The sequence below is a fragment of the Astatotilapia calliptera genome, chromosome 23 (genome assembly GCF_964374335.1).
Source record: "Astatotilapia calliptera chromosome 23, fAstCal68.1, whole genome shotgun sequence".
Classification (NCBI taxonomy): Eukaryota; Metazoa; Chordata; class Actinopteri; order Cichliformes; family Cichlidae; genus Astatotilapia; species Astatotilapia calliptera.
Window position 1 is genome coordinate 21,025,279 of NC_137443.1, and position 23,871 is coordinate 21,049,149.

Below are 23,871 nucleotides of genomic sequence, written 5' to 3' on the forward strand. Positions count from 1 at the left end.
TACTTTAAATGAAAGCAGGTGATATTCTAAGTTCAAAAGTAAATAACAAGCTAATACAATAAGAATTCTACAAAACCTGTTAGCTAAACTGTGGACGTGAGCTCTGTTATACCAGCTGTTTATGGTTGGTTATTAACATTATTAATTCATTATACCATGGCAGCTCATTGTAAATTTTATGAAAAGTGATAAGAACTCTGTTTATGATTAATGGTATTGAGAATGCTGTTAAATATAAAAATTAACATATTCTGTACTGGGTTTTTTTTTTCTTTTTTTGGTACCGATTGGAAGAAAACAAATTCTGCATTGCATATTATCTTGTTAACATATATTTTTATCTAGCTATTGCACACATATCAATCTTCTCTGTATTTCTTTAAACGTTTGGATGATTTAAAAAAATATGAATGCTACAGGTGAAAGTTTAAAGGCTACAGTCTGTAAAATTAATTGTGAAATCTAAAGGGAGACGTCGTAGCACACCCACTCGGTTGGTTGCATCGGACAACGCGCGCGCTACCGTACTGGACAGGGCGCGCGGCTTTGATCGAGTGAATGGTTCGGGGTTTGCCCCCAAACGCCTCTTTGATTGGTTCTTTTCATTTCGATGGAGCTCATTGAACAGAAATGTGTCTCCTGTAGGAGGTAAGGGATCAGTCTTTCGTGATTTCCTCGATAGCTCACGTCAGTTTGCGCAGTTGGCGTTAACGGACTGAAAGCTGCAACTGGGAAGACGGGAAGAAGCTGGCTGGCCGCTGGAGAACCTCGGACTGCTTTTATTAAAACTTCGGAAGCTTAAAACCTTTTCTGCGTTTGTAACTCGCGGTAGTTATGATAACGATTTACAAGACTTAACGTCTCTTTATTTATTTTATCCTTATGATCTGAACAGGAAGTACAAGGACAAGCCAAGGCTGACGCAGACAGATTTGATTAATAAATCCCTGCAGCCGCTCCTTAACATAACGACGTATCCGCGTCTGTCTGTGAGCAAACAGGAGAAATGTCTGTGCTGTGTCTGTAGTTTTTTATCTGTATGGGGCATGTTTCGCATTTTGTGGGTCTCAGTAAAGTTTATTTGAAAAGGAGGGAGGGGACTCCCAGCAAGTCCCAGCCTGCCTTATCATGCGTTCAAGTCCTGTAGAAACTGAAGAGTGGCAAGTCCCTCCTCCCTGCAGTCACTGACAAATGTAGTAGGTGGTGGCGGTCCTAGCCTGTTTGGCGCCCTGGGCGAACACTCCCTCTGCCCCCCCCCCACACACACACACACACACACACACAAAACATATTAAGGATTGTACATTAACATAAAAACATAACATTAATGTAGTTACTATGGACTTAATGCATACATATTATTAAAATATGGGCTATAACAGTTGTATTGATGTATAGCAACTTGAAATGCTCCCACAAATGGCACTACAACATGTAAAAAAATAATATAAGCTCTGGCGGACTTGGTTCTATGGTAGGTCTTAAAGGGTTAAATAAATATCGTCAAATAATCGAGATCTCAATTTCAGTGAAAATAATCGTGATTATCATTTTTGCCATAATCAAGCAGCCCTACCCATACAGAAAAGAAATAGTAAAAACTTATATGTGATTACTCATGAAAGTGGCCACTTTCATGAGTAAATCATATAAGGCTTACATGATTTACTCATGAAAGTGGCCACTTTCATGAGTAAATCATATAAGGCTTACATGATTTACTCATGAAAGTGGCCACTTTCGCATTACTTTCATACATTGTTTTAGTAAGTATCCAAAACATACAAGTTTCATTATATAATTTTTCAAGGGATCTTATATCTGTTTTCACACTTATATGCTTTTCATACAAGTTTCACACAAGACAGATACAAACTTTATAAGATTTATATATATCTTTTCCATATGGGTAATCTTTTGCTCGTTTCTCCTCCTTTTCTTTTCTCTTTTTTTCTAAACTGAGGACCTGGTGGCTTTGAACTTTTCTTGTCCATCTTCCATTGGTTTTAATTTTGCACTCCAGTATGAACACCCATCCCTCATTCAAATCATGAATACATAATGGACTTGGATTTACAACATTATAAATGAAATGGACTCTATTTGGAAGCAGCAGGGCCCCCTCCAGTCCTTTCGACGGCTTGTGTGTGAGACTTTAAATCATCAAACTGTAAATTTTACATTGTGATTGATCCCTTTACCCCTAGTCCTAAAGTGTATATTTATTTTCTTACTCTTCTTATATATTCTCCTGAGACCCAGCAGTTCATTTTTGTGCACTGTAGTACACATTTAGTTTTTGCTTGTATCTCTCATACTCTACATGCCACTCTGCTAAGTCCTGTTGTTTCTTAGAGAGGACAAGTGTACCTTTAAAATGATGTCACATGTGTGGGGTGTGGCCTTGCCAACTATCCTTTTCCCTCCTTTTCAAAATGGCTGGCATCCCTACAAGCACATTTTATGGAAGAAGGAAAGGTAAGCATGATATTTACATTTAAAGTGTTTTTGCAACTCATATTTTGATAAATTTTCAAAAATAAACATCTAGTAAGTAATTTGAGGAAGTTTTCAGAACTAAGCTTATTTAATTTCACAGAGCAAATGACTAATTTATTAATGTGTACTCCAGTGCACGTCAGGACTTTGTACTTATTTTTATTTCACATTTTTCTAGTAGACAGCTCTTTGACAGAGGCAGAGAGAATTCTTAACAGAATCATTGAGGGAGATTCAGACATAGATCTTTCAGAAGATGAGAGTCATGTGAGCCAGACAGGAGAGGGTGAGAACCCAGATGAGGGACCAGACGAAGATGACCAAGATGCAGGGCCAGATGTAATGGAGAAAGACACAGGGCCAGCTGAAATCTGCCGTCGTCCTATCTGGTCCAAAACCAACATGTAGGAGAATCTGGAATTTTTGATTTTGAGTACAAAAGTACCAGTAACATACAGAAATGTTTTACAGTAAATTAATTTAACTTGTAAAGATAGTGTAAAAGTGTTTTAAGTGAACTATATCGGATATTTGAGTATAAATAATTTTTCTGACTTTTGTTTTGCTAAGTAATTTTTCTTTATCTTAGGTTCATGCCTGTGTTGGAAGAATGCAGAATTCGAGATGATGGCACACTAATGACACGTAATGATTGGAGCCCACAGCAGTATTTCCAGCAGTACATTGATAAAAAACTAATTCAGGACTTGTCCTTCTTCACCAACCAGCGTATGGTACGGGATTCAGGGTGTAGTTTAAACACAACACCAGAGGAGATCAATACCTTTTTAGGAATCTCTGTGTACATGGCATGCCTTGGATATCCGAGAATTAGAATGTACTGGGCTGCCAAAACAAGAGTCGCAATTATAGCTGATTCCATGACACGTGATCGTTTCTACAAGATCAGGTCCTCGCTGAAAATGGTTGACGATCTCAGTGTGCCAGAAAGCGAAAAGAAAAAGGATCCCCTGTGGAAAGTCGGACCAGTTCTAAAGAGGGTCCTCCAAGGTTGCCTCAATCTGCCCAGGCCAACAAAGGTCTGTATTGATGAACAGATCGTTCCATTCACTGGCCAATGTCCAGTTCGTCAGTTTGTACCTGGAAAGCCAAATCCAACAGGATTAAAAGTGTTTGTTCTTGCAAGTCCAGGTGGTTTAGTGCTTGATTTTGAAACCTACATGGGAAAGAACACCTTCACTCAAGTCCAACAGATGGGAATAAGTGGAAATGCAGTCTTGCGTTTAACAGAGACACTTCCTAGAGGATCACTAGTCTACTTTGACCGGTATTTTACCACCATCAGTCTTCTAGATGCTCTTAAAGAAAGGGGCCTTCTAGGTACAGGAACAATTCAAAAGAATCGAATCCCAAAAGAGTGCCACTTCACTGCTGACAACATCCTGAGCTCAAAACCAAGAGGTTCGTCAGAAATGATTGTACGGAGACCTCATGAAATAGCAGTCACCAAGTGGATGGACAACAAGCCTGTTGTCATGGCATCAACTGCTCATGGAATTGAGCCCCAGGATACCTGTTCCAGATGGTCAAAGAAAGAACAGAGACAAATCCAAGTCCCAAGACCTGCAGTGGTTGCAGAATATAATATCAACATGGGAGGGGTTGACCTATGTGATCGCATGCTCAGCTTCTACAGAATATCTAGCCGGACCAAGAAGTGGACTGTTCGCACCATACTTCATTTCATTGATCTGGCCATCACCAACTCATGGCTTCAATATCGACAAGACAGCGAGGCCATGCAACAAGCTGAAAAGAATACACAGTACCTGGAGTTCAAGCTCCTCTTGGCTGAAGAACTGATAAACAAGGGACAAACATGGGAACAAGACCTAAATAATACCAGTGATGAAGAGTTCTCTCCAGAAATCAAGAAAAGGAAGCCCCAACCAGATGAGAGTGTAAGAAAATATGGTGCACTCCACTTGCCTGAAATGGTTAACAGCCCAAGGCCTTTCAGGTGCAGAATGCTTGGGTGCAACAGTAAAACATATGTGAGATGTGTGAAGTGCCAAATGTTCCTCTGTGTATCCAAAAAATCACAGTGCTTTCTTAGATATCATAAATGAATGGACTTTTGTGAAATAAATAAAAAAAACCCAGTGCAATCAGTTGTTCCTAGACGAATGGCCTACAGCCAGTGAAATGTCAGTGACTTCTAAGTTGACCCATGATCTACTGTTTTGTGATGTTTTTATGTAAATATGTTTTAAAATCCTGCTTACAAAGATTTCAGTGCAGCATTTAATTTTTTTAATCAGCTCTTGAATTTTGTTAGTTTCACATTCGGGATCAATGAACTCCCCTTGTGCACTGGAGTGCACATGTTGTAAAATTTAAATAAAATCTGTTAAAAACAAAATTGTTTTTGCAATGTGTTTTTTACCAAGCCAATACTTGATTTATATTAAAAAAATCAAAATCAAAATACTTTTTTTTCCTGGGTCTCAGGAGGATATATTGTTTGTTTACTTCCACTGCTGTAACTGGAGCCTCGTCCTCTCGTCTCTCTATATACTGTACTTATATAGCGGAGATGACAATAAAGTTTTACTTTGACTTCAGCAGCGAGCAGGTGCACCGAGGGCTCTCGCGCTCACTTTTCATGTACAGAATTTCGAAAAAACATCGAATTATAAGCCTGTATTATAATGTCTGGTGTTTTCGTGTTTGTTGGTTTGACCTCACAGCCGATTGTTCATTCAGTGGGCTGGTTTCAGTCCTTATGCAAATGTATTGTTTATGAGATTGGGGAAACCTGCAGTCAGCTGAGTCTGAAGAAGTCACTTGGATGAGTGACTAAATGTTTCTCCCACTGAAAATGCTGCGTCCAGATGAACAGAATCAACTTTTTTAAAGTGTTCTTGAGAAATAGCTCTCCAGGCTTTCCAAAGGTCTTTTGAAAGCTCTTCTTTACACGTTAGCTACTTTTTACTCATTTTCAGTCCAGTTCTTATACCTGAGCCTTCAGAAGAATTTCTTTTTATCGTTTTTTTGCTAAGCCACTGTAGACTGACGTACGAATCATTCAAGCATAAAAAGGCATCTAACCCTTGGGTTAGATCAACTTGGCAAAGAACCAGTTTAAATTAAATTAAATTTAAATTGTATTTTTGGGTATTTTGTTAAGATAAAGAAACAATTTGTTCTCATTTCTGTAATTTAGTCTATTAAATAAAATGACATAATATAAGGTTTTCACTCAGCATGGTTTGCAGCATGTCCTTCAAAAGAAAAAAAAAGAGTGATACATACTTTCAGTTATCAACTGAAATGTTTGAAAATGGACTGGAGGTTCCAGTTAAGCTGAATGTATCATGTGTGCTGTGCTTCATGACAGGAGGATTTCAGTTGATGTGCACACGAATGATTTGTGTTTCCTCTGCAGGTGAAGGTAGAAAGTGTGTGTGAGCTGTTGTGGATGTGAATTCAGCAGCATGGATCAGTGTGAGGACAGAGAGGAGGGAGTCTCTCCCTCTAAAACCACTCTGTGTGGGGAACATGAGAGCCAGACCAAAGCTCAGAGGTGAGATGACCATCTCTAACTGTCCACGACTCTAATCCATGTCAAAGCTCAGCACTCACATCACTGCTCCATCATTATTCACAGGAACCAATCTGGACCTGAACCCAGCTGTGTGTCCTTAAAGAGTGACTGGTCAAAGAGTATTGGTGCTAATTTTAAAGGACAAAACTCTGCTGTGGAAAGGTAATCTATATCTGTATATATTTTTATTTTTTCAGTAAACTTTCAAACACTGTTAAAAAAAACAATTCTTTGATCTTCGGGCTGAAGGAAGAACAACACTCGGTGTTTTAATGCCCACTCAACAATCTCTTTAATCAATACAATTCTCTTTATTCCATACAAACTCTTTGAGCAATACAATCATCTGGACGGGAGATGTGCAGAGGAGGAGGTCCTGCAGATCTTGAAGTGTCTGACAGTTACACACACTCTTATAGCCTCGACCCCCACCCGAGTCATAAAACCTAAACATTCACATTCTTTCTCTCCCTCTCAGGCTATGTCCATCATTTTCTCTCCGTTTTGGCCTCCTGTCCACATTGAGACGGCATTTTTGTCACGGTCCTGGGTCAGTGACCCAGTGTTTTGAGTTTCTTGCGCCTCTGAGTTTTTTGTATTATGTTCTTAGTTCTCTTTGTTGTCCCAGCTTATTCTTTAATGTAGTGTCTTAGTTTCGTTTTCTTGTATTCTGTTTAGTTCTCTGAGTATTTAGTAGCTGCCCTCTGTGTCTCTTTGTTGTTGGTGTTGTCTGTGTTTCTTAGTTGCTCTGTCTCCCCTAGTCTAGTTCGCGTCTCTGTGTCATACTTCCTGTTTTACGTTGAAGGTCCGTGTCTTATGTGAATGTGTTCAGTTTACGCTTCCTTGTCTCGTCAGTTCTTATTTCCCCCAGCTGTGCTCTCCTTCTGTGTCTCATTCCCCTCGTTACTTCCCAGTGTATTTAAGCCCTGTGTTTCTCTGAGTCAGTGTCGTGTTGTCCCTCATGCTGTGTGGAGCTCCCTGTGTCTCACTGTGCGTTTTAGGTTGGTGTTTCCTAGTTTAGTTTGTATTTTTTTTTTTTCCCTGCCAGCCAATAAAGCTGTGACTTTGAGTTGACACCTTGAGTCTGAGCGCCTGCATTTTGGGCAACTCTGTCAAAATGACTGAAAACGCTAGTGTGGACACGGAGCATTTTCGTATGAAAACGCCGTTTTCGAATATCTCCGTGCTAGTGTGGACGTAGCCTTAGTGAGCTTCAGTTATGACCTTGGCTTTCAGCATGTTTTGTTCTCCCTAATCAGACAAAGCGGGCCGTGATTCTATGCAAACAGTATTTCTTTATAAATCAGCAATATAAGGTATCATGAAACAGTGTAATATTCCATTCCTGTCTTTTCTCAACATCTTGTGTCCTTGCTGCCCACTTCTTCGCACACTATATTCTCCTGAGTTTGGCTTACCAACTCCTTATCCCACTAATGGCAGCTTTCTGTCGCTCCTGCTTCTCACATACATCTCTGACCTATTCTTCCAATTCTATGTGTGTGCTCGATCTGTGAATGTTTAGTAACTTGACCTATGACCTACTTAAATGAATAATGAATATAATGCTTTACCATGGTTCAACAACTAAATCCCAACTACTGCGATAATACGATAATCTATTCTCACACAGCTCAGCACTCACATCACTGCTCCATCATTATTCACAGGAACCAACCTGGACCTGAACCCAGCTGTGTGTCCTTAAAGAGTGACTGGTCAAAGAGTATTGGTGCTAATTTTAAAGGACAAAACTCTGCTGTGGAAAGGTAATCTATATCTGTATATATTTTTATTTTTTCAGTAAACTTTCAAAAACCTAACCACTGATGTAAGAGGCTTTTCTGTCAGAAAGCTGGTCCAGCAGGTGTAAACTTTGTACTTTGGCTCAGAAAACAATGTTGGTAACAACCAGTCGAGTGGCATCAGGTCTTGCTAAGTGGAGGCAGCCCTTACTGCTATTAAGAATTGGATGTCAATAGAGACTCTTTTTTTTTTAACCAGCTGCTCCTAATTGCCCCACCATTTAGCCACCGAACAAAGGGCTATGGGGCTTTTGCCATTTTACTGGCAGCCTTTGTTTTAGAAGCCTTTGAAGTTAAAATCTAAGCCACAAATCACTTATAGGTTTCTTTCTTGATGGCTTAGGTAAAGTCCAAGAGACTATTTTGCACCTAGTAGCCACAAATCAATTATTAATGTCTCAAAGAAGTCCATCAGTGCCGTGATTCTATCTTATATGAACATCTGTCTTAGCTGCTGGTAATCAAGCTAAAACAAATCATTCAACAATTCAAATCATCACTGTAAAAAATTCTAACACTGGTAAAACATGATTACATGGTTTTCCTTTCCTCTTAATTAGGAAGGTGGGATTGTAAAATAGTTTTTCTGAGAAGTCTTTTTTTCTCTCTTATTTATTCATCTCTACAGAGAGAACAAGAATACCTCAGAGGTTCCCAGTGATCAGCCTCCCCAGGAGCATCAAGCACACCTGGACTCCATATTTATGGTCTGTAAATATACAAACAGTACTTTACATCTGTTCACAGTCATTTCTTAAAAATTTTATGCATGTTCTTACAACCAAACACAGAAGCAAAAAGCGTGACTATTTTTGAAAATAGCTTCAAAATTCAGATGGTGCAGCAGCAAAAATATAACTGTATGGTATTTACATTGTATTTCAAGCTCTAATATTTCTAAACCACTTGTTAGTTTTATTTAAAAAATACTTTTAAATCGTTACAGAAAGTTGTATTATAATAAAGTGGAAGCAACTGGAAATGAAAGTCTGACTGCACTGTGCCAAATGTAAAGTTTAGTGGAGGTTTGATTATGGGATTTGTTTGTTTTTCAGGGTTGGGGTTCGGCTCCTTAGTGCTGATCCTGTGTTTTTTCACAAAATTGTGTGGTATGACCAAAGGTCTCCACTTTGGTGTCATCCATTCAGAGTCTTGTGGTTTGTTTGGATGCAGCTTTACAAACCTAAGCTGTGCTGTTTTCTTCTCAGAAAGGAGAGCTTTCTCCTGACAACCCTTCTAAACTTGCAATATTTGTTTCTCCTTTTTCTAAATGTACTGTCATAAACTTCAACTCTTTAGCTCTTGTGTTTTTTTTTTGCTGTTTCTTTGAGAATTGTACAGTCTAACCAGGTTTGCCGCGACATCCACACCTTGGAAGACTAGCAACTGACTTATTATTTTCCACTTGTGAATAATCTTTAGGATGATGGCCTTCAAATTGTTTTCAACTTGCTTTAAAACTCTTCCCAGATTGATGGGTGTGAATGCCCACATAAATGCAGCATTGAGTGCAAAACAAAAGAAATGGTGTATGCAGACCTGCAGTGCTCAGCAGGAATCTTAACATTCCCTGAGACATTTTCCTCCATCACCAAGGTCTAAAGTTAATTTATTCAGCTTTTAAGGGGGATCTAAAAACAGCAAACTGACACCACACGAAGCCCTGGAATGATGTATAAATAAAACAGATTTTAATTCCAGCTGGATTGTAATTGTTTTCAACATGGTTCTGATGTTTGTATCTATGATTTCAGATTTATTGAGTCATTCATATAAATTTCTGTTCCAGCTCCTGGAGGAGAAAATCATCACTTTTGTGAAGAATGAGTTAAAGAAGATCCAGACAGTTCTGTATCCAGATTATTCAGAATGCTTAAACTGCCAGACGGAGGATAAGGAGATTTTGGAGTGTGAGGATGAAGAGCAAAGGCGTACCAACAGAGAGGCATTTATAAAGATCACACTGCAGTTTCTGAGAGGAATGAAGCAGTATGAGCTGGCTGACCGTCTGCTGAGCAGTAAGAGGATTTTTCTAAACATAGAAGCTGCTGGTTATACTAAGACATTTACTAATGTCTGAAGGATTACACCAGCACATATGTAAACACTCATTCTTTAGAAGAATTAAATGGTGGGATATTTAATATATAACTTAATCAGGTAACATATTGTCTGTTTTCAGGCAGATTTGCTCCAGTTTGTCAACATAATCTTAAATCTCAACTGAAGAAGAAGTTCCAGTGTCTGTTTGAGGGGATCGCTAAAGCAGGAAATCCAACCATTCTGAATCAGATCTACACAGAGCTCTACATCACAGAAGGGACTGCAGAAGTCAATGATGAGCATGAGGTCAGACAGATTGAAACAACATCCAGGAGACGAAAACCAGATGGACCAGAAACAACAATCAGACAAGAAGACATCTTTAAAGCCTCACCTGGAAGAGATGAACCAATCAGAACAGTGTTGACAAAGGGAGTGGCTGGCATTGGGAAAACAGTCCTAACACAGAAGTTCACTCTAGATTGGGCTGAAAGCAAAACTAACCAGGACATCAAGTTCATATTTCCATTCACTTTCAGAGAGCTGAATGTGCTGAAAGAGAAAAACTTTAGCCTGCTGGAACTTGTTCATCACTTCTTTACCAAAACTAAAGAAGTAGGAATCTGCAGCTTTGAAGACTTCCAGGTTGTCTTAATTTTTGATGGCCTCGATGAGTGTCGACTTCCTCTGGACTTCCACAAAACTAAAATCCTGACAGACCCCACTAAGTCCACCTCAGTAGATGTGCTGCTAACTAACCTCATCAGAGGGAACCTGCTTCCCTCTGCTCACCTCTGGATAACCACACGACCTGCAGCAGCCAATCAAATCCCACCTGGGTATATTGACATGGTAACAGAGGTGAGGGGGTTCACTGACCCACAGAAGGAGGAGTACTTCAGGAAGAGATTCAGAGATGAGGAGCAAGCCAGCAGGATCATCTCCCACATCAAGACATCACAAAGCCTTCACATCATGTGTCACATCCCAGTCTTCTGCTGGATCGCTGCTACAGTTCTGGAGGATGTGGGGAAGAAGAGAAAAGAGGAAACAAGGACAGCACTACCTACAACCCTGACTGAGATGTACATCCACTTCTTGGTGGTTCAGGCAAAAGTGAAGAAGGTCAAGTATGATGGAGGAATGGAGACAGATCCACCCTGGAGTCCAGAGAGCAAACAGATGGTTGAGTCTCTGGGAAAACTGGCTTTTGAGCAGCTGCAAGGAGACAACCTGATCTTCTATGAATCAGACCTGACAGACTGTGGCATCGATATCAGCGCCGCCTCAGTGTACTCAGGAGTGTTTACACAGATCTTTAAAGAGGAGAGAGGGCTGTACAAGGACAAGGTGTTCTGCTTCATCCATCTGAGTGTTCAGGAGTTTCTGGCTGCTCTTCATGTCCATCTGACTTTCATCAACTCTGGAGTGAATTTACTGGAAAAGCAACAGGAAACCACCCAGAATTTGCAAGAAGAAGAATCTGCAGACACTTGCTTGTACAAGGGTGCTGTGAATAAGGCTTTACAGAGTTCAAACGGAAAACTGGACTTGTTCCTCCGCTTCCTCCTGGGTCTTTCACTTCAGACCAATCAAAGTCTTTTACATGGGCTGCTAGAACAGACAGGATGTAGCTCACAGACCAATCTGGAAACAGTTCAACACATAAAGGAGAGGCTCAGTGGAAATCTATCTGCAGAGAAAAGCATCAACCTGTTTCACTGTCTTAATGAACTAAATGAACATTCTATATTGGAGGAGATCCAACAGTCCCTGAGATCAGGAAGTCTCGCTGCTGATAAACTGTCTCCTGCTCAGTGGTCAGCTCTGGTCTTTATCTTATTATCATCAGAAAAAGATCTGTTTGTGTTTGACCTGAAGAAATACTCTGCTTCAGAGAAGGCTTTCCTCAGGCTCCTGCCAGTGATTAAATGCTCCAGCATAGCGCTGTAAGTCATAAAGTTTTCATGATTTAAACACACTGTTTTTATTATTCTGTTTAGCACAGTTGTGTGCTGTCTAGTTTGATGTAAGATTTATGTGCCAATTAGAAGCTGCACTTAATGTATAAGCTCATTATGTCATCGGGTTTCTTAGGGTAAACTGGTAACGATTTAGCATGTGCTAAGTTGATGATTTATATAGTCCATGTATAATCAAAAGTTCATGCTGTGCAGTCACATATTATTATTTTCTTGTCCATTGTTGTCTCCTCAGACTTGGTGGATGTAACCTCTCAGACAGAATCTGTGAAACTCTATCCTCACTACTCAGCTCCCGTTCCTCTTGTCTGAGAGAGCTGGACCTGAGTAACAACAACCTGAAAGACTCCGGAGTGAAAGTACTGTCTGGGGGACTTGAGGGTCCACACTCTAAACTGGAAAAACTTAGGTTATGATTCTTCAAATCTTTCATGATATGTGTAAAATTGTTCTAGTTGAGATCCTAGATATTACATATTAAATTATCAGGACTTTCTCACTACTTTCTTTTCATGTGGTCTGTTTAGGATCTTTTTTTTCTCTTTAATTAAAGAAATGACACTCATGAAGCACTTTGAGAGTTCAGGTAGAGTAGACAAGCGCTATCTAAGAACCAGTACATTTACCATTTACCACGTGAGCACCAGTTCAATTTTTTCTAATTGTTTAATAGTTTCTGTCATGTATGCTGTCTGCAGATTGTCAAGTTGCTCAGTCACAGAAGAAGGTTGTAGTGCTCTGACATCAGCACTGAACTCCAACCATTACCACCTGAGAGAGCTCGACCTGAGCTACAATAATCCAGGAGAGGCAGGGGTGAAGATGCTGAAGCAGCTCCGACTGGACACACTCAGGTGTGCAGAGGCTGTTTGCAGCCACAGTGTCTGATAGAGGAAGATGATCTTGAAAGTTTTTCTTACAGTCACACATAAAGTAGCCTTTTTCATTTAGCTCATTATAGGAATTCTACTTGAACGTGAACAAGAAATAAGTGAAGGGTTTGTGAATCTGTAGCTTCGTAGTCTCACGCAGCCTATTTGTCCATATGCTTATGAATATAAATGCGAACCGAATAAGCAGAGGGTATGTTTTGAGGATTCCTATGTTCCCCACCACCTCTGGATAACAAGCCATGCCAAGTGTTTTGGGAGGGGTTTGTTTTGTTGTTGTTTTTTGTTGTTTTTTGTACTGGTTTACTACTTTACAAATGACTAAGCTGCTAATGTTTTATTACTATATTTGGCTGCTTTTAATGATATGGACAAGGAGGATTGAAAGTGGACTGCATTACTTTGAACCACTATTTCCAAAGAACATGCTTAGGTTGGGCGATATGTAAAAAAACTTCCAACCGATGCAGGTGATATATTCACGTATGCACAGACTTTTTGATGGGCGGAGCAATGTAATGATGCACATATTGATTTGCGCGTTTAGAACACAGATGAAGTCCAAACATGGACAAAGTAATTGCCAAATTGCACACTGGAGGAAAAGGCACAGATAGAAATAGACTGTTACCTCAGTGAAGAGTTGTTTGGTCGAGTGTGTAAAACAGATAAACACTGGAAATGCCTGTAAACACGGTTATAGTGGAAAAAATAAGCCAGTTTCTCTTTGTTTCCTTCCCCACCATAGTGGGTTTTTTTATTTGATAAAATGCTTTTGTTTTTTTTTAACATAGGCTACTGCTGTTCTTTCTTTCTCTTATTTGAGTAAATCGCTCCAGCACTCTAAGGAGGGTGCATTTGCTCACAGCTGAAGGAGGGTGACGTTAAAACAGTACTATTATTTGTTTCTGTTGACTGCTTCTGTTAGCTTCAGCCAACATTATTAGCAAATAAATAAATAAATCACCCTTGTAAAAACGATTGAGCCTATTGTCAATAGTCGATATATTCCTCCAATCGCCCAGCCTTAGTGCATGCAAATAATTTGTATTTCAGTTCTCAACTTTAGACTTTAACTTTGTTATACAGGTAAAACAATTTATTGCAATTAAATTACAATCAATTGATTATTATTGTATTCACCCTCTGGAGTCGACGGACGCACCGGCGCATCAAAATCACATGACCAATTTAAGACGACACAGCTACAAGATGCTGCGACTCAGTCTCCATTTCAATTTGGGTCGAGAGTACGGACTTCAAACGATATACCAGTTTTTGAATTGTGTCAATGGGCCACGTAAAGCCAGGGTTATGATAAAAAATACACGCAATGTTTTTTCTGAACAAAACAGTGGTGTTTACAGCGGGAAGAACAGTAAAAACTGTGTTTTCTACAGACAGCGCTAGCAAACACTCGCCACTTGTGAGTGAAAAAAAGGAAAAAACACCCCTTCCCTATTGGTGTTAGAGTTTACCATGCGGCACTTGGTTGTTTAGGGAGAAGGGGAAGTTTTAGGAGTGACACCCGCGACGGAAAGCGGGCGAGCAAAAGAAAGAGAGAGAGCGAGTTTTCATATGTGAGACATTAGTGACGTTTAGCGTGTTTGGAGGCTAGAGTTAGTGTGTTGTGTAGTTATTGTTTTGTATTGTGTGTCAGTTATACTGCTGAATGTCACATTTGCTCCAAAAAAGCCATCAAATGCAGATTCCAGTGTAAACGCTGTTCCCACATGGAAAACAGGACTGATACACCTCCTGCTGTCAGACCTGCAGGGTTTAGGCCTGTGGTGTTCTCCTCTGTTTTATACTGAACACAAACTAGTTTTTTGGACTCGCACAAATAATTTGTGTGCCTTCTCATCTGATGCAGCACACATGATTGTTCTGTAAATAGATTTAAATGGTTATATAAAAAACGCCTGAGGCCTTGGCTGCATTTTTAGGTAAAAAGTACCATATAACTTTGTTGTTTGCAAAACTTGTGCATATTTTTTAGAAATGTACAATTTCTATTTGCATTTCAAGTTATGAAAATGATTCGTTAAACATGTTTGTGGGTTTTACAGTAAAAAATATAACTTTTTTCTACTCAGATAATTTTTTTTTGTCTGAATTTAGATCAATTGTGCTAATATAGTATGCCAAAATGAAAAAATAACTCAAATTTCAAATATTTGAGGTTGTGCTGAAAATAATGATACAAAATAAGGCAAGATAAACAGTTTTTAAAGGTGAAATATAGAGGTAAAATCAAAAGTAGTCAAAAACGGCCAGTTATACCCTGGACCCCAGAGGGCTAATATTATTGTAATAAAAATGAAGTATAAAGTATAAAATGACCATAAATACGTCACTGTGATTTAGTCGGATGTTAAAAAATATAAATTTTATTTTGTACAAATAATGCACAAAGTGTATAAATAATAAAATGTCTTAAGGATATTTGGAATAGACCAGCAAGGATTTAGCATGTGCACAGTTAATAATCAGTATAGACTGCACATTTTAACGTTTTTTTGTTTGTTTGTTTGTTTATTTTGGTTTGTGTGTTTGTTTGGGTTTTTTTACCTCTTGTTGTCTCAACAGACTAAGTGGTTGTAACCTCTCGGACAGAATCTGTGACACTCTATCCTCAGTTCTCAGCTCCCACTCCTCTAGTCTGATAGAGCTGGACCTGAATAATAATGACCTGAAGGACTCGGGAGTGAAAACACTGTGTGGTGGACTAGAGAGTCCATACTGTAAACTGGAAATATTCAGGTCAGGATTCTTCAAACTTTTCATATAAAGTCCATTTAAATCATATTCAATGCTAACCTATGTGGCTAACCATGGCTAACCAGGACTATTGTTGATTTATTCTGCTATATTCTGCTATATTATTAAAACTTTATCTAATAACAGGATTTCTTTTCACACAGACTGTGTAGCGTCGATTTGTTGTTTGTAATTTGATGTAATTTATTACAGATGTTCACATTTTCCTCAGAATCAACTAGTAATTCACACCAGGCTTTTTCATTGAGAGTAATTATCTGGTCAACTTTTTAAGTAGTGCTTAAATCCCTACAAAACTAATGACACTCATATGAGCATCAGTTCTACTTTGTGTAGGGCTTGTCCTAATTCTTACTTTAATAGTTTCATTAATTGAACAAATAAACTTTTAGCTCAAAATATCTCTGTTAAAGCTAACTCTGCGCTTCAATCGATCACATATTTGTTAAATGGAGGTATTGTTTCTCGCTATTTGACTGCGTCACTGTTCTCTTATAGTATCTGTCACATGTGCTGTCTGCAGATTGTCAGGCTGCTTGATCACAGAAGAAGGTTGTACTGTTCTTATCTCAGTGCTGAACTCCAACCATTCCACCCTGAGAGAGCTCGACCTGAGCTACAATGATCCAGGAGAGGCAGGGGTGAAGCTGCTGAAGCAGCTCCAACTGGACATACTCAGGTATGAAGTGGCCTTTGGCAGCCAAAGTGCCTGGCAATGGAGAAAGAGACACTCGAGGAAATAGGAGAAATTTCTTCACTCATCAAGGAGCTTTTTTTTTTTTATATATATAAATTTTTGCTCCAAGCCATATAAAAGAAAAACAAGTCTTACATTTGTGTGAATGTTAAATAAATGAACACTGGTTTGTTTGTTTGTTTGTTTGTTTGTTTTGTTTTTTTACTTTTAGTACCACACACTGCTGTGCTTGAGGCTAGAGTGGTTTATTTAATATCACATTAGGATTTTTATTTGATTGTTTTGCACAAACAAGGATTGAAAGTTCTCTGTGTAGCTTTTTTTTATAATGGCAATATTTTTTTTTCTATTACTTTATGATTAAGTAGACCAATATCGATATAATATTTATAATTCATTTGTCACAGTGAGCCGAAGCAGACTGTTTGAATTTATGAAGAGTGGACCCAAAATGCAGACACAGAGGAACGTGGAACCAAAATTTGAGTATTAACAAAAAGCGAGCCGTTTAATGTGGCTGATGAAGAAATGAAGAAAGTAATATATAAGGCAAACAAAGACAAGAATAAACAATAACCTAAACCGAGGAAACTAAAGATAAACATAAAAAACAAAAACATGAAAAAAAACATGAAACTTGGCATGGATACAAAGATACCTGGAACATAGAAATATGGCACAAAAGACAAAAGATGGCCTGACACTGAACAAAGGAAGACAGAAGGCTAGTACGCAATCAGATAATGGGGGGATGGGGAATAGGTGGGAACACAGCTGGAACAAATCAGATCTAACAAGACAAGGGGAAGCAAAACACAATAAAACAGGAAACGGCATGGAACGCAGACATGACAACATGGACAAGAAGACAAGAAACATGACAGACTAATAAGGAAGACATACGTGAAACATAACTAAACTTAAGGCAACCAAATGATAATCTTATTACACAACATACACTAAACAAAAATATAAACGCAACACTTTTATTTTTGCTCCCATTTTTCATGAGCTGAACTTAAAGATCTGAAACATTTTCTACATACACAAAGGACCCATTATTATCAAATATTGTTCACAAATCTGTCTAAATCTGTGTTAGTGAGAACTTCTCATTTGCCGAGATAATCCATCACACCTCACAGGTGTGGCATGTCAAGGTGCTGATTAGAAAGCATGAATATTGCACAGGTGTGCCTTAGACTGCCCACAATAAAAGGCCACTCTGAAATATGCAGGAAGTGTTGTTTTCAATAAATTGCATGATCAAAAAAATTTTTCTTCTTAACATCCAACCATGCAACATATAATTTGCATATTTTTGGTGCAGCGTGTTTTGGGGTTTGAAAATGTTGAAACGTTTCTCCCACTGAAAACGCTACATCCAGATGAACAAAATAAACTTTTGGAGGTTTTGATCAGGAACTTTTTAAATTTGGTATTAGTCAGTATAATGAGGCTTTAATTATCTTTCCAGAGACTGATCTAACTCAGGGTCTCTCATCCAGTGTCCTGAGCTTTCAATGTAAGCTTTCACTTTCTGTCATACAGACTTCATCAGTGTCTAACAGTATGTGTATGAGAGCGATGTAATGTCCATGTGTGCGTGCTGAAAGAGACTGTGCTGGTCTGACCCCCCTCCTCCTTTCAGGGTGGAGCCTGCTGGAGTCCGATGGTTGAGACCAGGTCTGAGGAAGTGTAAGTGTGTTTTTAATGTGATTCATGAAAACATTCAACCATCTTCAAACTGTCACATCACTCATTCACATCTCTGATGTCAAGAGTCATTATCAAAGTGTCAATCAATGAACGGATGATGGATCAATAACTGCAGCTGGACTGTGTTTGTTCTCTCCATCAGATTCCTGTCAACTCACATTCGACACAAACACAGTGAACACAAAACTGAAACTGTCTGACAACAACAGGAAGGTGGCACGTGTGGAGGAGGATCAGTCATATCCTGATCATCCAGACAGATTTGACTTCCATCCTCAACTATTGTGTAGAGATGGTCTGACTGGTCGCTGTTACTGGGAGGTCGAGTGGAGAGGAAACGTTTATATATCAGTGAGTTACAGAAGAATCAGAAGGAAAGAAAATGCTAAACATTGTTTGTTTGGATGGAATGATCAGTCCTGGAGTTTGTATTGTACAGATGATGGTCCTCATTCTGTCAGGCACAACAACAGACAAACATCCATCTCCTCCTCCTCCTCCTCCTCCTCTGTCTCTAACAGAGTAGCAGTGTATGTGGACTGTCCTTCTGGCACTCTGTCCTTCTACAGAGTCTCCTCTGAAACTCTGATCCACCTCCACACTTTCAGCACAACATTCACTGAACTGCTTTATCCTGGATTCAGAGTCTTGTTTGGGGCCTCTTTGAGTCTGTGTGGCATTTGATAAGAATCTTCACCTGTTTGAGATGCACAGAAGAAGAATTTAGAAAATACTCAGACATTCACAAGTTTAGTGAGCAGCCAGGCTTCAGCCTGATGTCTGATTGGGTGCGTAGCCTCCAGCTTACTTCCACATGGATGGCGGTCGTAGCTCAGGAGTAAGCAACATTTTATTTATATGGCACCTTTCAAGACAAGGATAACGAAGTGCTTCACAATAAAATTTAAAAAACGGAGCACTAAAAAAAAGACTTAACAAAAGCAAGTCTAAGATGATGAGTTTTTAGTTGTTTCTTAAAACAACTCACAGACGCTGTTTCTGGAAGTGTTCCTGAGCCCATGCACTGATATTTTATTGCAGCGCTAATGAAGGTAATAGCAATCTCACTGATCTGAAAATGCCACCAAAAACGCAAACTCATGAGTTGAAGAGGAGTCGGAGGAGATCATGAAATCGCCAAATTTCATTTTGGACGAACTGAGCAAAGTGGCTAAACAGCAAGGTATGCTACATGTCCTAATAAATGAGATTAAACAACTAAAAAAACCTGATAAAGGAGAAGGACAAGAAAATAGACGGCTTGGAAGAGCGGATCGAGGGCCTTGAACAATACACAAGAATGAGTATTTAATCATAAGTGGACTAGAGATGTAACACTGAACCTACACCAGATCAACAGCTGGCAGAGGTAGAGACGGTGAAGATGCCCCAGCAGAGGAGCTGCAAACACTTGAACAGCAAGTGATAAATTTCTCCAAATGAAGAATGTGAGTATTCAGAGACATCATATCACAACATGTCACATGCTCTGTATAGATAGTAAAACAAAGCCCATTTTGAAGAAGCTAAAGAGGACTGGTGTGTATTTCCAATGAACATTTAATGAAAAAAACTGCTGAAATTGCAAAACAGGCACGTAGCCTGAAAAACAAAACAAGATATAAGCACCATGACCGAGGAACTGCAAAGTAATAATAAGACTCCTAAAGAAGTGAAAGTTCTGATAATAAGAGAACTCAGCGACTTAGAACAATACAAACGATCAGGAGTCTGCTCTTTACTGGAAATGTGATGACTGGATATTATGAATAATGGCTGTGGAAACATAAATGACAAGGTTGGATTATATGTTTCCATGAAGAGGAAGACTTTGATTATGAAAAGGACTATCAAGGTGGTTATAATTTCTAATAAATACATTACTTTTAATATCGCTGTGTGGTTTTCATCTGTAAAGCTGAATAAGATCAGAACAAATGTCAAAAGAACAAAAGTGAGGGCAGAGGTAAAAAATGACATGATATTTAGAATCTGCATATATGATTCCCTATATACTTTAATGTTGTTACAAGCCTGCAGTAAGAACTGCAAAAACTGTTTTAAATAGTTGTATATAGGATTATTATTATTATTATTAGGATGATTATTACTTTGACCTTCAGCTCAATCATTGACCTTGAAAAAGAGGTCAGAGGTCAAATGTTGCATGATATTGTAAATCTTTCTATGGGACTTTCTATATGGTGACATTTCACACCACACTTGTAAGAATCACAGGTTCTGAGTTATGAGGCTTTTTTGTCAATTCTCAAACAATAACTCACTAAGCTGACCATGAAGACCTCAGTGGATGTAAACCAAATTTTAATGGATTGTTAACACCACCCCAATCTCCAAAGTTTTATCAGAATTCATTCAAAACCTTTTGAGCTGTCAGTGGCCACTGGAGGGTGCTCTAACACTGCAGATAAACTGGAGGAAGACCTCGTTAGCTCATTTGGTTATAACTAGAACAGATATAACAGTTGTGTTTCATAAAGATGCTGAAAGTACACTTCACACGTCTGATGACATGAAGCTGTTTTTCAGACTTCCTTAAACTCCTCCTGAAACACGAACACACCGATATGCATATGTGTAGATTTCAGAGGGCACACAGGGGACACTCAAACATGTGCACATCCTAGTGTACATTTTAAGTAAACCACACAGAGATTTATTAAAATGAATGAATCTATGAGTGATGTGACTTGGTGATACATTTAATCAAAGTTAAATAAAATCAGCTCGTTTTCTGGCTCAGGATGAATTTGATTTTAGGTGTTTGGACCTCCTCGCTGTCAGCAGGTGTTGCTGAGTGTCTGTAAATCCTTGTTGTCTCTAAACTATGCTGCAGTTAGTGATGAGTGTGCGTTCATCCATACACACCGAGCTTCCTGCCTGTGTCAAGGAGCTGCTAATTAGCCTGTGTGTAATTTTCATTGTTGCCAATTACAGCCAGAGGGGCTCTGTGCGTGTGTGTGTGTGTGTGTGTGTGTGTGTGTGTGTGTGTGTGTGTGTGTGTGTGTTTACATTCAATGCTAGCGAGCCGGCATGCCTTGCCAAGCGGTTGACCCACTTCCCAAAAGGAGGTCCCAAAGGACTAACACACATGCGCACACACATACACACACAAAACCACAAAGTAGTGGGCATGTCCATCAGGTCACATGATCACATCTCTCAGCCTCATCTTGAATCTTAGGGTTGAAGGACTAGTTTTGCTTAGGAAGCTGACTGAGGTGGCTTCAATGTTTCCTTTATTATCTCCCTTAGCAGAGAAAACACTGGAGCTTCTCTGAAAAGAAAGGACATAATTCCATCCCATAATTCACAGTGACACTGTCCTTTTCATTTCCTTGTGATGTAGACCATGTAAATGTGAACTATTAGTGCATTTTCCATTTCATTGCAAAACCCACTGATTTGTTTTGAAAGTTAGACTGTTAAACACTCACATTACGCTGCTGTGATAAAATCCTCTGTGATTGCATGAAAAACATACGTTTATATATGAACAGTTCCTTTAGTCAAGATTAAGAGCTATATTTGCATGATTAAAGTTCACTCCATCCATCCATCCATTATCTGCTGCTTGTCCATGTCTGGGTCATGGGAGGAGCAGTCTCAGCAGAGAGACCCACACCTCTCTCTAACAACGAGGCATTCCCAAACCAGCTGAGAGGAATAATCTCTCCATCTTGTCCTGGTTCCATCCTGCAGCCTCCTCTCAGTTGGAAATGCCGAAAATACCTCACCTCGGAGGCATCTTGGTCAGGAGACAAGGCTTTACTGTCATCTCCCTGTCTGAGAAGAACGCTCATTTCTGTTTTCAGGATTATCATGACTAAATTTTTACTTTGAAGGAGCCAGGACCTTACCTGGGACCTTAAATGGGGGGGGGGGGGGGGAATGGGTAAGTATCAGTTAGGAGCACTTAAACTTTCAAAATAAGAGTGTCTGCACCAGTAGAGCAAGATGGACATAGTAGTATCTGTATACTGCATGCAGTACACTACAGCAAAAAGTAAATGCCTGTGAGGCATGCAAACCATTCAGCACTCAAAGGCACCAACATAACCAACTGTAAGTGAACTAACCACAGTTTAAATGCACTTCAAAGTCTAATTTCAAGTGAAGCCATACTTTAATACATATAGTTTATAAGATTTAAAGCTAAAGCCAAAATACCACAGCAGAACCTTAAATCACCAAAGTTTAAAAACGAGGCTCATCTCAAAGGCAAACCTCAGGACTGATTTACATTTTTTTAAAACAACAACAGAAAGATAATGTCAGCATATTTATTCACATATGTAAAACACTTCAACTACAACAAATTCATTACATGAAAAATTCATGAAATTCATTGAATATGCATTATAATATTATAATAACAATAAAAAGAAGCGCTGCTGTTTCCTAACTCCAACTGAGGTCTTTATCATGTCTTAAAATGATCACAGTGAAACTCCACTGAAGCTCCAAACATTTGGCTTTTGACACTTAAGCTTTAAAAAAGCCACATGGGGAAATGAAGTGCAGTGCAGGTTTTTGCATTTGGTTCCTTGTTCTCCACGACACTGATTTGTCAGAATAAGATTTGTTGCCTCTTTTTCCAGGTGGGCTCACTGAGCGGAATAAACTCCGTCACCTTTTCTGCTCCTCGCTGTTAATCCAATTATCTGCAAAGTGTCCGGACCACCGCCTTCCTCACCTAAGAAAGAAGCCGCGAGCAGGAAGACGCCGCGAGCAGGAAGACGCCGCTCTGTTTGCTCCAGTTTTGGTCCCACAGGAGAACACACACACATATGCACACACACAAACACATTTATCCATATGAAGTGATAATCAGCAACTGCAGACACATCAGGGTCGCTCATCAGTTCACAGCCCTCTGAACTCTTTGTTTTCTCCACTGGCCTCAGCATACATGTGTGTATGTGTGTCATATTCAAATAAAGCTTTATTGAGCCCTGAAGACGAACTCTAGTTCCTCTATTAAGAGGTCAGAACACACACTGAGCATCGTACTGGCGGACAAAGAGTCACAGTTTTTACCTTTTAAGTCTCTTATCCAGCATGTTTGACTGGGTATCAGCCCAAAGATTCAGAACCTGCTGCCACCATGAGTCAGCTTCAGATGAAGAAGAGGAAATGGATGCATGTTCTTTGCTTTTCTTTCTGAAAACTATTCATCCACTCCATTTTTCATTTATCAGGTGTATCACTAGAAACCTGAGGAAAGGCTCTGTCAAATTTAATTTGTTTGGATGAACAGTTCTCACATTTTGGCTAAAATTTGCTTGGCTTTCACAACAACATCACAAATGTGGCCTCATTAGTAGGTGCGTTCAACAAAATCTGCATTAATACTCTGATTATACATTCAGCCTTGTTGCCTTTGGACTCCTTTATTGTCTTTATCTCGCAGTCTGTGGGGGTTTGTTGGAGTTGCATGTTGGTGCAACGCCTCTGCCCTCATCTTAGTCTCTGACAACCTCATTTACAAAGCGAGGATCTTCTTGGTCCACTTGGGGGTTCACAGTGACATCAAATTCCAGGATAAATGCTCTGAGGGATCTCCTGCTCTCTTACAGTCACACTGAACACAGTGACATGTTAAATATTCCCTCATAAACATGCAGCTATAAGGACCTGCTATAAATGTCTTGTGAATTGCATCTGGATTTCTCCTCATTTACTGTAAATGTAAGCTGGGGAACATAGATTGATCGGGTGTGTAGAAACCATGAAACACAGCGGCCTTCCGTTCAGGGGCATTCCCTCCCACTGCATCATAACCAGCTTGAAGAGGCTCTGACAGACAGCAGGAGAGTCATTTCCTTCTTGGGCCTGTTTTTGGTCTGGATTTATTCACCTTTAG

At 39.3% G+C, this 23,871-nt stretch overlaps 1 protein-coding gene across 3 annotated transcripts; it reads left to right on the forward strand.

The window, feature by feature from the left end:
- LOC113015761 (protein NLRC3-like) lies at positions 1-19,874 on the forward strand. Of its 3 annotated transcripts, XM_080297571.1 has the most exons (13): positions 1-648; positions 5,909-6,046; positions 6,131-6,229; positions 7,738-7,836; positions 8,501-8,579; positions 9,662-9,890; positions 10,055-11,864; positions 12,133-12,306; positions 12,596-12,751; positions 15,377-15,550; positions 16,092-16,247; positions 17,917-17,963; positions 18,127-19,874. In XM_080297571.1, exons 2-13 carry the CDS (start codon positions 5,958-5,960, stop codon positions 18,666-18,668), a joined length of 3,654 nt encoding a protein of 1,217 aa, XP_080153697.1. In that variant the 5' UTR covers positions 1-648; positions 5,909-5,957; the 3' UTR covers positions 18,669-19,874. The 3 variants fall into 3 exon arrangements, with proteins under 3 accessions (XP_080153697.1, XP_080153699.1, XP_080153698.1); XM_080297573.1 differs by lacking the exon at positions 6,131-6,229 and having other exon boundaries at positions 2-648; XM_080297572.1 differs by lacking the exon at positions 1-648 and having other exon boundaries at positions 5,744-6,046.
- The last annotated feature ends 3,997 nt before the right edge of the window (positions 19,875-23,871 follow it).

Bases quoted from the DNA above. Each gene is read 5' to 3' on its own strand.
- LOC113015761 (XM_080297571.1), top strand. From the start codon at position 5,958: ATGGATCAGTGTGAGGACAGAGAGGAGGGAGTCTCTCCCTCTAAAACC. The intron at 15,551-16,091 runs GTCAGGATTCTT...TGCTGTCTGCAG, and splicing joins TGTAAACTGGAAATATTCAG to ATTGTCAGGCTGCTTGATCA. The intron at 17,964-18,126 runs GTAAGTGTGTTT...TCTCTCCATCAG, and splicing joins GAGACCAGGTCTGAGGAAGT to ATTCCTGTCAACTCACATTC.